Genomic DNA, 15050 nt, shown 5'->3' on the forward strand with positions numbered 1-15050 from the left:
AGGTAGGTAGCTAAAACTTGCTCATCTCTGTCGCCTGCCTGAAGTCACACACTTAAAGGTCCAAATCCCATGGGGTCAGCCCCCATGTTCCTTGCTAAGAGATAAAAATAGAGGCATTAGGGCATGCCTGAAACACTGGGGAGCGGGAAAGTCCTGGTCTAATAGCACAAACACATCACCAGATTGGCAAGTGCACAAACAGATAGCACCCTGGTGAAAATATGTTCATAGGAAGACATCTGACCAAATCCAGTGCTCCTCGGTTGATATTGCTCGGTTTGGGCATGGGGACGGACATTTCCCTCTAATTCTAATATGAGCATTTTCTTGATACAGAAAAACCTATACCTGCTGAACGCCACCGAGGGTCTAGTCACAGACAAGAAGCTATGCAGTCACCAGTGCTTCCTCCTGCCCAGAAGTAAGAATCCTTTCCTTTAAAAATGAGTTTCCTCTTGTTGCTGCAGGCATTAATGCCTACATTGTTACACCACACAGTGGCATGCGCTTGTGGTGCTTGGTAAAGATCTGACATGTCATTGCTTTGCAATTAAGTTTTAAAGGGTGTTCAGCTTTTAACTAGGTAACAACATTAAAAGAACTTCTTAGAATCTGAGACCTAATATTCAGGTTCACTACTGGAATTAACTAAAATGTAACGCCTTAATTAACTAAAATATAGCGCCTTAGTCAAGGCTCCTCCTTTTTCAAAAGTAAAGGGAACAATTGTTCTTATCTTGAAGGTTTTGGTGCCTCTCCTACCTTTAGATCTGGTTCACTGGAAATTCCTGTTGATTCCTTGGTGATGGGAGTGTTCATAGAGAATTCACTGTAAACAGAAAGTCAAACTTATTCATCTTGTGCTTTGCCCTTTAATTAATTTTTAAATTCTTCCTTTCAGACAAGTCCACCAAAAACCCAAACCTCTGCCAAGTAAGTACTATGGCGTCATGAAGAGTAATATCAGGTAGTGGTTCAGGCTGGATCTTCCTGTCTGAGTCACCTGGGCTCTAACACAACATTGCCACGTCAACTGGAGGATCTTAGTATCTTGGTATCCCCTTTAGCCTGTTTCATCTGTAAAATGGGGCCAAGAATATTTTTCATAGAGTTGTTTTGAAAAGTAGATTTGAGATAATTTTTACTTTTTCATTTTTAGAAGAAAAAGAAGAGTTTGAAAATTTCTTTTGAAGTTTTCAAAAGAAGATTAAGTAAAACAATTTATAGAAAGTACCTAGTGCTTGGTACATGGAAGGTCCTCAATAAATAATAGCTATTTAAATTAAATCTAAAATACATGTTAATTATCACAAAATCGATCTACAAAAGGTACCCTGAAAAGATTTGGAAAATATCTGGATAATTTTCCCAAGGCAAACATTACATCACCCTAAAAATAATGCATCAGGTAAGTTAGGCCTATAAAACATTACTATCCAAACCTTGATTTGCTTTCTATTTAATGTAGGAAAACAAACAAACAAACAAACAAATCCTACCTTACATGGGTAATTTGGAAAATATTCCAAAATAATCAAGATTCAATAAATTGAAATACAGAAAATAATTGTTATATACCAAAAACTTTTGTGCATTTATACTGAATAGAAATCAGATCTTTAGGTTGTAATTCAATTTTGTATTCATCTTACATGAAACATATACTAAATATAATTTTTTAAAAATTCTGAACACAAAGTGAAAATGGTTGGGCTATAGAAATCCTATGTTTCACTGTGTAAAGCTTTATGATACCTTTTATTGTTTCCAACCCAAAGTCATTTTTTCAGTTGGTAAATACTAGTATTTATTGGCCATCTGCCATATGCCAAGCGCTGTTCTAGACACAGGGAATAACAACAGCGAATAAAACGGAGTCCCTGCCCTTATGAAGCTTCTATTCTACTGTAGGCGACAGAGAGGAAAAAAATAAACAACCAGATAAATCATATAACATCAAGTAAATGCTAACATGCTATAAAGAAAAACATCGCAACGGAGCAGAGGGTGGGGGAAGAGAGTAATGGCGGCAGTGAGAACCTCTGTTTTTGATGGGCAGTCAGGGAAGGCCTCCTCTGTACAATGGGTCTAATAGCTCCTCCCACAAAGGGCTGATGTGAGGACAAAATGAGCTAAGATGTGGAAGACAGAACAGGACTGACACATATTTATAGTTCTGAAAGTGTCAGCCTAGAAGTCCAAATGCCCAAACTGCAGAAACCACCAAACACCTTGTACTGTGTGTCTTGGGGAGAGCCCACCATCCTTGGCTCAGCCGGCCCTTCCTTCAGACCCAACCTTGCTGGGCCTGCCAAGCCCTTCCTGCTCCCTCCTGTTACTTTGAACATCCTGCTGTCTCCTGTGAACGTCTGGACACTTTTATCTGAAGCACTCGGTGTATCTAAACCTGTTTCCCCTGCAGACTTTGCCTTCTAATTAAGGACAACTCTGGTTTCTCTGGTCACCCTGACCTCCTCACCTGCTTTCTTCAAACACGTTCCAGCTATTTCTTCAAATTACATCTGGAATCCAACTCTCACTGCTTCCATTGATGCCATTTGTTCCAGGCCACCATCATCTCCTGCCTGGGCTTGCAGAATACTGAACTGGCTTCCTCTCTCTGCTCTTGCCCTCTTCTATTTCCAGCCCCGCAGCCAGTGTGATCTTGTTAAAAGACACGCAGATCCCATTACTGCTCTGTTCAAAAACCTCCAAAAGCTTCCCATACCATGCTTGTGAAAGCTCAAGTCATGTCAAGGGGTCCACCAGGTCCTACAAACCTGGTTCCTTTCTCACCTCCTGCCTGACTTACTGCTCTCTCCTTTCCTCGCTGCACTCTGGGCACAGGGCTCCCTCTCTCTTCCTCACGCACGCCAGGCCTTGCGTTTACTGCGCCTTCTGCCTGAAACATTCTTTCCTGGGATAGCACATGCCTCCTCCCTCTCCATTTGCAGATCTTACCCAAGTGTCACCTCAGTGGGGCCTTCCTTCCCTGACCAGCGTATTTAAACGTACTATTTGTCAGAGGCTACCTCCAACCCCCTTCCCTGCTTATTTTTCTCCATAGCATTTATGACTAAGCTCCAGGAGGGCAGGGCATTTTGCTGTTTTGTTGACTTGTATACTAGTAATCCCAATGCCTTGATCATGCCCATTAATTATCATGAATGAATGAATGAACGAACGAATGAACACCAGCTAAGAATTTTCTCTATTTCGTGTGTCTTCACTCCTTGACTGAATTTATGCCTAAGGCAGCAATTCTCAAACATTTTGGCCTTGGCACCATTTAACGCTCTTAAAATCAGACCCCAAAAACTTTGGTTTATATCTTTCTATTGATATTGAATGTATTCGTTAAAAGACATTTAAAACATACTTAGTCATCCAGTAAACTCATTGCATGTTAACATAAATAACATATTTTTATGAAAAATAACTGTATCTTCCAAACAAAAACAATTCATGGAAAGAGTGGCATTGTTTTACATTTTTTAAGATCTCTCTAATGTCTGGAATAATAGAGACAGCTGGACCCTCCTATCTGCCTCTACGTTCAATCTGTTGCACTACGTCTTTCTGGTTGAAGTACATGAAGAAAACTGGGCTTCACAGGCTTTGTATTTGAAAAAGACATGGAAAACCCCTTGAAAGGACCTTGGGGATTCCCTGCAGCCTCAGGCTATGCTTTGAGAACCATTGCTCTTAAGGATTTGGTGGGTGGGTGTGACTTTTCAGTGTGTGTGTACCCTGCAGCAACTACCATGGTGTTGAAGTATGGGCATAGTAACTGCTCAAGAAATAACAGAGATCCATTGATTTTCCAAATCCCTTTTAGGATTTCCAGAAGCGGGTAGCCCAACTGTGGATGGCCCATTACCCAACTTTTCATCTAATTCCAGTGTGTCAGAACAGGTATGAAATGAACTCTTATTGTTACTGGTAAACTGCAGAAAGGGCATGTCTTCTTAGAAGAGAGGGTTTGGAGTGAAGCTTGAGTATTTTAAATTGTCATTTACTGCTGGATACAGAATACTTTTTTTTTCCAGTTATTAAGACCTTGCTCCATTTGTTCCATTTTGTATTCTAGATACCCTAAATAACACTTCGTGGTTCTTCAAAACTAGAAAAGAAATGTGTTGCTTTCTATTGTTCCTCCTAGTTTCTATTGAAACTATGTAATTTTCTCAGAAAGATCTGTGGAGGCATATGATATTAAAACACTGAGCAGCACAGTCTATAAAGAGAGAAGGGAATCTCTGTGTCCTTGGGCAAGTCTCTCTAAGCTTTCTCAAATGTAAAATAGGGATGACAGCATTTATCCTCCTTGCCTTCAAAGTAGTTACAAGAATCAAATAAAATAACATCTGTGAAAACACTTTGAAATTGTTAAGCACTCCACAAAGCAAAAATAGTGAGATCACAATGGGAAGGGAGATTATAACTTATTTAGGAGAAAGGAATGAATGGTTCAGGAATCTAGCAGGATTTAGTTCTTAAGTTCAATTTCTAAGGTTAGCAGCTAAGGCCAAATGGGAAAAAAAAAAGTTAATTGTATAACTCTATGATTGATCAAAGGAAGCATAAACTCATGACAAATACTGGTTCACACGTAGTTAGGCAAAATGTGACTCTGTCATGCATGCACAGAAGGTATGGTGTCTTTGAAGGACCATCTCTTGCTTAGCAATCCCCTCTATTTTGCAGGAAGCTGACATTCACTGTAAGCCATGGTACGCTGGTGCCTGTGATCGAAAGTCTGCTGAAGAGGCATTATACAGATCAAACAAGGTTTGGCCGCTTAAAATCTCATATCTTGCCCTCAGCCTGTCATAGGCACAGTTGTCATCTTAATAATATGCTAATTAAATAACTGCAATAATTATGGATGCAGGGATGGATCTTTTTTCTTTACTTACTCAGAAGGACCTGCCATTCCCTCCTCTCTTTCAAGCATCTCCCTCTTTGTTCCTCCATCTCATCTCTACTTGTCCTTTCATTGCCACGAGGATCCATAGGCTCCTCTGCTCTCCCAACAGTGAGAGAGAAGAAGGCTCCAGGGGAGATCTCTAAAAGGCTTGGTGCTACATGAGATCCATCCATGAGTGCAAAGTAACAGGCTACTTTGGACCAGGGCATGGGATCAAAGGCTGAGGTCAAGATGGCACAAAGTACTTGGAAAGAGATTTTGGGAGCATCCAAGCCCAATCATGTAGGAACACTAGGGACCGTTTGAACAATCCAAGATTGAAGTGCCAATTTCTCTTTCTTTCTCTTTTCCCCTGCTGTTTTTTTCACTTGCACCCTTTGTCAGGATATGTAATATTTACATACTGTTTTTGCCACCTTTGTTTTAGTCCTAACTCTATAATTAAATATATTAAATGCTTTCCATCATTCCCTTTGCTGGCTTTCCCAGTTATCTCTTTTTGTTTGATGAAGCTCACCTTGTACTATAGTCTCAGGAAGGACAGTGTTTACATTATTCCCTGATTTCTTGCACATTCAAAAGTGTTTTTCATAGCCTGATACCTGGAGGAAATCTTGGCTGGATATAAAATCCTTGGCTTAAGTGTTGCTCCACTGGATTGCCTTGTTCTACCTGATGCTAATGTTATTTTCTTGTCCATATATGTAATTTGATATTTTAGTTTTTAAAGTTTAATAGTTTTACCAGAATATGTCTCTGAGTTGCTTTCCAGGTCAATTTTTTTCAGGCAGAGGGAAGCCCTTTCAATAAGTAGATTTAAGTTTTCTCTTATTTCCAATATGTTTTCTTAAATTATAGTCTCAAAGAATAGTTCTGGTTCATTGTTTTGTTTTTCTTCTTCAAGGACTCAAATAACATGTATTTTGGACCTTTTTTGTTTCTTTCATTCCAACCACTCTGACCCTGTTGTTGTACTTCCTTTTTTTTACTCTCCCCTCACTCCCACCCCTCTGTCTTGGTGGTTTCCATACCTTAACTCAGAAGCTGTTGTCCCTTGGGCATCTTGTAATTGTTTCTTCATTTCTGAGACAGGTTTGTCTTTCTTTTTCTTTTCTTTTTTTTTTTTAGTCTTTTTTAAAAAATATTTTTTATTGATTTCAGAGAGGAAGGGAGAGGGAGAGAGAGATAGAAATATCAATTATGAGAGAGAATTATTGATTGGCTGCCTCCTGCACACCTCCTACTGGTGATCGAGCCCACAACCCAGGCACAATGCCCTAACCCAGAATCAAACTGTGACCTTCTGGTTCATGTGTTGATGCTCAACCACTGAGCCACACCAGCCAGCTCTCTTTATTTTCTTTGCAGAATTTGTTCAACTGTTGTAGCATTTTCTTCCTGTTTTTTTTGTCCTTTTGTTCATAATTTTTGAATTTATGATTCTAGAATATTTTATAAAATATTTCAATTTAGAATGTTGTGTTACAGTTTTTATCTGCTTCAATCTAAGTTTTGGGGGAGATAATTTTCATCAGCTAAAATATTTTTACCCCCAATTTCTACTTTCTTCTTACAAGTACTTTTGAGTAAAATTTGTTTGATAACATTTTTTTATTCACAGGCAACTTGTGGACATGGTTTCTAGTTCAAGAGTGCCCTCTAGGTTTGATCTTAATGTGTCCCTTCACACATTTCTAAAGTCTAAAATAGAATATCTTTATGTAGGGCATCAAAAAGTGCATTGGTTTCAGGATTTTTATAAGTATATATAAACATATATAAGTATAAAATATAAGTTTATATTTTGTATAAATATATAGTTTACTGAAGTGTTTTCTTGGAAAATAATAAAACAAACTTATCAACAATGGAAAAACTTATAACTAAATACTTGTATTTTGAATATAATATAGCTATTTTTCATAAACTTATTTCTAACTTGTGGAAATATAAGTAATACTAATCATAATTATGCTTTTCATTTAATAAACAGGATGGATCATTTCTCATTCGGAAAAGCTCTGGTCATGACTCCAAACAGCCATATACATTAGTTGTATTTTTTAATAAGCGAGTATACAATATCCCTGTGCGATTTATTGAAGCAACAAAACAGTATGCTTTGGGCAGAAAAAAAAATGGTGAAGAGGTCAGTAATTTCTCTTTTAATACAACTCTATAACTATGTATTGAACTCAATGGCATCATACTATATTAGATGCTAGAGATGAGGAGAAAGGATACAAAAGTACTTGACCCAAGGCTTGCACACATGTTATAAGTAGATAAAGTACTATATTGGGGCAGTATATCCTATGAGAGAACAGAAAGGAGGAAAGACTGATATGATGTAAAGACTACATCTTGGTCCTTTTACTCTGTTATTTAGTGGGGTCAGTCTGATTCAGTATTTTATCCAGGAAACATAAAAATCAAGGTTGAAATGTCAACTAGAATTAATGTTATAGAAATCAAGATCAGTGTCCAAAGCTCCTAAGTCAAGAATTAGGATCTCAATTCAAATACAGTACCAAGGTGGATGACCAGAGAAGGATCAGAAGAGATGCAAAAACCTGAGTTGAAGCATTAGACTATACCCTTGGGCCAGAATGAGCTTTTGGGCCTGCTGTAAGAAAAAGGCATTACAGTAGGTCTTTCTTGAATACCAACCAAACATGAACTTCAACTTCTCTTTAATCTGTACCAAACTCAATGCTTACTATATCTCTGTTTAGCCAGTTTGTTCCTATAAGGGGTCAGAAAGGGAGTGGTACTTGTTCTGATCTCGAATGATGCACTGATTTAAATAAATAGAATGAAAATTGGAATGGATGAGAAGTGGAAAGAACAATCCAAGCAGAGAAAATAGAATTTTAAAAGTTCAAAAATGTTTATTTTCAGTATTCCTTCAGAAATAACTACACCCATTCCAAACACAGCACTTGTTAGATAGTAATTGTTAGAAAGTATCATAATTTCTGAAGTGTCTCTTCTCCACTAGATGAGGCCAGGGGCTACACTATGTTTTGTTCGTCTCTATATTTCTAGAACCATAGCACAAGGTTAGCTACAGTGGATGCTTGATAAGTGCTTATTAAATGAATGAACTGATTTGGGGATGGAGTGATTACAGGCAGGAGAATAGCATTTGTAAAATGAACTGATAGGGTCATATGTCAATTAGTATATTCTTTATTTTGCTTTTTCTTAAATATGGTAAAAAAAACACCACATAACACATATAATAAAATGTTTAAGTCTAGTAGTGTTAATTATATTTACAATGTTGTGAAACAGATCTCCACAATTTTTTATCTTGCATATCTGAAACTCTATACTCATTAAAAACTCCCCTTTCCCACTCTTCTCAGTCCCTGGCAACCACCATTTATATTTTATTTCTATAAATTTGACTACTTTGGATACCTCATATAAATGAGATCATAGAATGTTTGTCCTTTTGTGACTACCTTATTTCATGTGGCATAATACCCTTAAGGTTCACCCATGTTGTAGCATGTGACAGGATTTCTTTTCTTTTTGAGGCTACATAGTATTCCACTGTTATATCTCATATTCTGTTTACTCATTCATCTGTTGATGAACATTTGAGCCACTTCTACCTCTTGGCTATTGTAAATGGTGCTGCTATGAACATGGGTGTGCAGATATCTCTTCAAAACTCTGCTTTCCATTCTTCTGGACATATATCCAGAAGTGGGATTGCTGGATCATATGGTAGTTCTATTTTTAATTTTTGGGGGAATCGCCTTGTTATTTTCCATAGTGATTGCATCATTTCATAATCCTACTAACACTGCACAAGGGATCCAAATTTTCCACATCCCTGCCAACCCCTGTAATTTGGTGTGTGTTTTAAACTAGTAGCTATCCTAAATGAGTGATATTTCATTGTGGTTTTAATTTGCATTTCTCTGAAGGTTAGTGAATCTTAGCATCTTTTCATGTTTGTTTGCTATTTGTATGTCAACTTTGAAGAAATGTCTATTCAAGTGCTTTTCCAATTTTTAAATCAAGTTATTTAGTCTTTATTGTTGAGTTGCAGGAGTTCTTCATTATTCTGGATATTAACCCCTTTCCAGATACATGATTTGCAATTATTTTCCTCCATTCCATAGGTTACTTTTCACTCTGTTAATTGTGACCTATGATGAACAGAAGTTTTTAAGTTTAAGTTTGTTTTTGTTGCCTGTGTTTTTGGGTATAAAGTCCAAGAAATCATTGCCAAATACAATCTCATGAAGATTTTCTCCCATGTTTTCTTATAGGAGTTTTTATAGTTTGGGATTTTATTTTGCTTTTAATAAAGTCTCAGATAGTTAGAAAATGCAAAACTCTTGAATCTGAAAACACAAACTGATCAAGATTAAAGTAGGGTTTTAAAATACAGATTGCATTATCATTAACCTCAGTTAAACTTTAACAGAACTGTCTGCTTTTCCCTACTCACAAAAAAACTTTCATTCTCACTGCAACTTTATCTGACAAATCTTTTAAAATAAATGCTCCTAATAGTAGTCATCAGTGATAGGAGATGGTGATGACCCTAGTAAAACAGAGTGACTTTGGACAGGTGGTTTCATTCTAAAGCCTTTCCAGGGGTTCAGTACTTCTATGAGGCTTAAGGGTGGGTGAGGGAGCTGTCTTCTTTAGAGGTCCTGAAATTCTATCTTAAAACTGAGCTCTAAGAGGGGCTCTGGATTTAATTGTTCTGCTAGGAAACTCTGGTAAACAGGAATTTCTCTTGCCCTAAAGTATCTTCATCCCTACCTGAGAATGGATAGATCAGAGCTTTATCTCTCTCCCCACATATCCAGCCTATGGATTCCAAAATAAGTAGTATCTATATAATAAAAGCCTAAGAAACTGTTACGGCAGAACGACCAAAACAACCGGTCACTATGATGTGCACTGACCACCAGGGGCAGACACTCTATGCAGGAGCTGCCCCCTGGTGGTCAGTGCGCTCCCACAGGGGGAACCGCCGCTCAGCCAGAAGCCAGGCTCACAGCTGGCGAGCGCAGTGGCAGTGGCGGGAGCCTCCCCTGCCTTCACAGTAGCACTAAGCAGCAGCAAGCTGAGCAGTAAGGAGCCTGCCGCTAAGAAGCAGCGAGCCAAGTGGTAAAGAGTGAGCAGATGGGCGGTAAGGAGCGAGGGATCCTGGATTGCGAGAGGGATGTCCAACTGCCAGCTTAGGCAGACATCCCCCAAGGGGTCCCGGACTGCGAGAGGGTGCAGGCTGGGCTGAGGGACCCCCTGCTTACCCCAGTGCACAAATTTCGTACACCGGGCCTCTAGTATTATTATAATGGCATCTGGAAGTATTAACAGAGTCCATTAAAATTCTTACTTAAATGTTCTATAATAAAAAGATTATTTCTCCATATACCAAACATCTGAATGGAAAATGAAAACTTTAGTTACATGATGTCTATCATGAGGATACTTTGAAAAGTCTGTTTGTCTGTATTTGTGTTTAGATATATATGGGTAGAAAAAGTAACCAATTGATTAACTGTTTAACTTTTTTATGCAACTGTTGTTTTTTGTTTGTTTTGTGTGTTTTTTTAATACATATTTTTATTGATTTCAGAGAGAGAGGGAGAGAGAGAGAAACATCAATGATGAGAATCACTGATTGGCTGCCTCTTGCACACCTCCTACTGGGAATTGAGCCCACAACCCAGGCATGTACCCTTGCCCGGAATTGAACCTGGGACCTTTCAGTCCCCAGGCTGACCCTCTATCCACTGAGCCAAACAGCCAGGGCTTTGCAACTGTTTTAATATTGTATAGATACAGTATTGAGTAGTTTTATAGCTCTGACATCTGCTGCATTTTATTAATCATGAGATTTTTAGTTATCCTACATGTATGAATATCTTGAATATACTGAATTAGAATAGACAGAAAAAAAAGAGCACTGAGGGAAAATGCAACTAAGTTATGTTCAATTCTTCATACAATTTAAATTTTAAAAAATATGCCAAGATCGTTCCCTACTTCAAACATTTCAACTCAACTCCCTTTTTCAACCATTAAATCTCTAAGCAATTCTCAAAAACATTCAGGAACTAGAAAAGAATGAGATGTTTGTTTGTGTAAGTATAGCAACTCTCTCTTATGTTTCCTTGGTTCAGAACACACTTTTTCCTTGGAATCCATTTCAAAGAGGTTTTGCTATTTCATTTCCAGTTCTTTAGTCCATAAATTTAATTTCCAACTGCATCAGTTTAACTACATGCTATGCCAAGCAAATAGAATGAATGTCTTTATAAATATCATTGGCAACTGCAATAGAGATGAATGATTGAAGAGAATGTAAGAAATAAAGACTGAAGATACTCAAAGGTCCCTATCACTCCCCTCTCCACCCTGACCTCATTCAGATGACCAATTATCTACGAGACAACTGATATTTCATTTGAAAAAGTTGGCCAGTATTCTGAATACTTTACTTTATTCAATATGTAGATTTTTGAAAGCTATCTAAAGAATTAATAAGGCTTTTAAAAATGTTTCAGATTATTATCTGAAAAATTAAAAGACAATAAAATCAATTGGTAATAATTGCTAAATTCATGGCACTGCTGCAAAAACAATCACCACTTTTTAAAAAGTGACTCTAAATACATTTATTTGATGATCGTGAGCTTGTAGCACTTTTGTATTATCAATGCATTGGATTTCATGGTCTGTATTACATTTAATTTACCTTTCACTTAAAACACTGATCATTTTTTCAAAAAAATACAACTTTAAGATCTAGAGAATAGGGATTAATATATTGAAAAATAAGTATGAATGGTAAGAACCTAGCATGAATTAGGCACCAGTTTAGCTCTAGATTTACTGGGCACTGAAGCAAAAATGGAAATATGATCGTTTATAAGGCTCTCCTTATTCATTCAAAAAGAAAAACATGAATCTTGGAAATAAGTCTTTCCTGACACTAAATTCTAAGGTTAATTTATTACATCAGTCCTTGTATCTAAGACTGTGCAGCCTAACAGTGAATAATGTAGAGAAATTTACTGTATGAGTTTTATACTAAATAAAGACAATATTAAAGCATTACATCATAACTCAATAAACTAATTTATCTAAATACTTAGATTAATTGAAGCTGTCCGCTGTGTTTTTAGTATTATTAAATATAAGAAAGGCCAACGTCTGCCACCTTGAAGGTTACAGTCTTTGTTAAATTAGACTTTTTTTTTTTTTTTTTTTGGTAGAATGTCAGCTGGAACCTCATAACTTTGACTAACTTGAGGAAATGGAAGGAGATGAGGGAGTGCAGCTCAAAGTTAACATTAATACCAATTTATAATTCATCTATGTTTCCTTGCTCTAGTATTTTGGAAGTGTTGCTGAAATTATCAAGAATCATCAACATAGTCCCCTGGTTCTTATCGACAGTCAAAATAACACAAAGGATTCCACAAGACTGAAATATGCCATTAAAGTTTCATAATTTTTTTTAAAAGGAGGTCAACATCATTGCGTCGGATATTTGCTCTACTTCTCCTTTTAAGAAAAAGTCCCCAAGCTTCATATTTTGGATGATGAATCATCCAATAATAAAATAGAAGATGGAGGTAGCTATTGGAGTGGTCATCCATTTCCTTAGAAGAAGCTCACATGGACTTGTTCTATTGCCTGACTTGATGAACTGTTAATATCTAATGAGATTGAGTTATCGTGCTATTAATATTCTCCCAATAAATGTTTTTATTTAAAAGAAACATGTGTAAAGTATTTTCAATCATGTAAGAAAATAACACTCTATTCTCAAAGTAAGAAAAATGTATAGTCTTGGATAAAACAAAACGGCTGGAAATTTAGGCCAGTACACTGCTCACTGGTGCACTAATGTAACCGGGACATCTACTGACAATGCTCGACAATTATGTCTTGGTTATAATTTTTATTTGTAGAAAATAAAATACAATGTTTAGTTATAAGTACAGATAAGGGGGTGTGATGGTTCTCTTTTGTGAGTACTCCCAACTGTGGGAGATATATAAATGACCTTTCTAAAAGTTTCTGTCCATAATTATGTTGTTAACTTTGCTTATTAAAATAATTATACCCTCTTTGTATGCATGTCTATTATATGGACCCTAAACTTGATATTCGGTTCAAAGTAAGATGAGGACAAAACAAAACTAGGGAACATCCCACAGAACAAGGGCAGGAAAGCAGACTGATGAACACTAAGGAATAAAAGATATACCATTGTGAGCAGCCCTATCCAAGATCATAGCTCATCCCAAAAATGGAATATACTTTGACTTTAGATAGCATTGAAATGATAAACTAAGATAAATCTAATAATTAAATGAGGAATGTACTTGATCACTGGATAATACAGCAATCGCTGAAAGGATTTTGAAAACCTAGAAGGTAATGATTTTAGAGTAACTCAGACTCACCTGTAAAGGTAAAAGTATTTTTAAATGTCATATACTGTCATGATGACTATTTATGTTATGAGTTGAACTGTGTTCCCCCAAAAGGATATGTTGAAGTCCTAACCCCCAGTACCTCAGAATGTGACCTTATGGGATCTTCACAGATGTAGGTTATTAGGGTGGGCCCTAATCCAATATGATTTGTTTCCTTATAAAAATGGGGAATTTGGACACAGTCACAGACATACACAAAGGGAAGACAGAGTGAAGAGATACCCAGGGAAGACACCATGTGAAGACAGAGGATTCAAGTGATGTACTTACAAGCTTAGGCGTGCTGAAGACTGCCAGTAAACACCAGAAGCTAAGAAGAGGCAAGGAAGGATTTCCCTACCGGATTCGAAAGGAACATGGCCCTGCTGACACCTTGATTTCAGATTTATAGTCTCCAAAACTGGAAGACAATAAATTTGTTTTTTAGTCACCCCATTTGTAGTACTTCTTTATGATAACACCAGGAAACTAATATAATCCAGATACATTTTTTACAATGAAATCAGGTACAAATGGGTTTTAGAAATTTTGTTTGGAAAGATCTTTCTTCCTTCTAGAAAAACAGTACAATCATTTAGAATGTACTAAAAGAGATAATTCACCATTTAGGGAAAAACTCGGTTTATCTTTGTAAAACAAAGCATTCATATGTAGTGTCTAGTATGACCTTTCTAGTTCATCAGTGTACCTAAATGTTACATGGGATTATTTTCTACTTAAGTAAATCCTCACTGGTTCCTTTTGTAACTACAGTGATCCTGGCTCCATAACAACCTCTTCTGCCCCATCACCACTCTACTCTTCCCAGTGGCCTATTCCACCCAGCTAAGTGGAAGAGTGTAGCCATGAGATTATATTAATCCAGTTGGTTGATATTCAGCACTGCTGGTGGATTTCTTGGAGCAGAAGCTATGAGAATTTCTTGGAGATTAAGCCAATCTCTGCCAAGGGATCCACTCTTCTACAAAACTGGGAGAAACACCTAACTCAAGACAGCAGCCTCCCCAACTCCCCACCTCATACAAGAAGTCCACTGGAGGGCGGCCCTCTATACTTCTCTAAAACCCTCCTCTGCAGGTGGTATAGGCTTTCCTATCTATACATATAAAGAGGTAATATGCTAATTGTCCATTACGGTGTCCCAGTAACAACCAATTTGCATATTGACAGACCAGCAGGAGGCTGCACGCACAGCAGGGGGCAGGCGGCCAGAGCCAAGTTCTCAGGGGTCTGAGGAGAGTGCCTGACAGGAGCCTGGACTACAAAGAAAGAAGAGTAAGCAGCCACGGGAAGCTCTTCCAATCCCCCTGCACGGACACCCTACCCCAGCCCCCACACCCCTGGGGGGACAGTGAGGCTGACTGGATGGGGAGAAGACCCAGCCTTGGGGGTAGCTGCAGCCTGCACCTCTGACTCCTGATCTCTTCCCCCGCCACCCCCGCCAGGGGCACCCACAACAACAGCATGCTGGCAACCAATCAGCGCCCCTGAGGCACCCGGGCCGTGGCCTGCCACTGCCAGGCCCCCTCCGCTGGGGCCAAGCATGCCTCTCTTCCTTACAACTCCAGACCCAGGTGGAAGCAGGCCTGAGCAGCTCCCCAGGGTCAGACCCTCCCCCCCCCCCGCCCCCC

At 38.1% G+C, this 15050-nt stretch overlaps 1 protein-coding gene across 1 annotated transcript in view; it reads left to right on the top strand.

Moving 5' to 3' along the window:
• BLNK (B cell linker) overlaps positions 1–13052 on the top strand; it is a 71632-nt gene extending 58580 nt beyond the window's left edge. Inside the window, exons 12-17 of the mRNA XM_080688402.1 lie at positions 337–421; positions 902–933; positions 3839–3915; positions 4708–4791; positions 6924–7079; positions 12306–13052. Of these exons, the coding sequence (XP_080544528.1) occupies positions 337–421; positions 902–933; positions 3839–3915; positions 4708–4791; positions 6924–7079; positions 12306–12425 (554 nt within the window). The 3' untranslated portion in view covers positions 12426–13052. The remainder of the gene's footprint in view (positions 1–336; positions 422–901; positions 934–3838; positions 3916–4707; positions 4792–6923; positions 7080–12305) is intronic.
• The last annotated feature ends 1998 nt before the right edge of the window (positions 13053–15050 follow it).

The sequence above is a fragment of the Plecotus auritus genome, assembly GCF_963455305.1.
Source record: "Plecotus auritus genome assembly, chromosome: 9".
Classification (NCBI taxonomy): Eukaryota; Metazoa; Chordata; class Mammalia; order Chiroptera; family Vespertilionidae; genus Plecotus; species Plecotus auritus.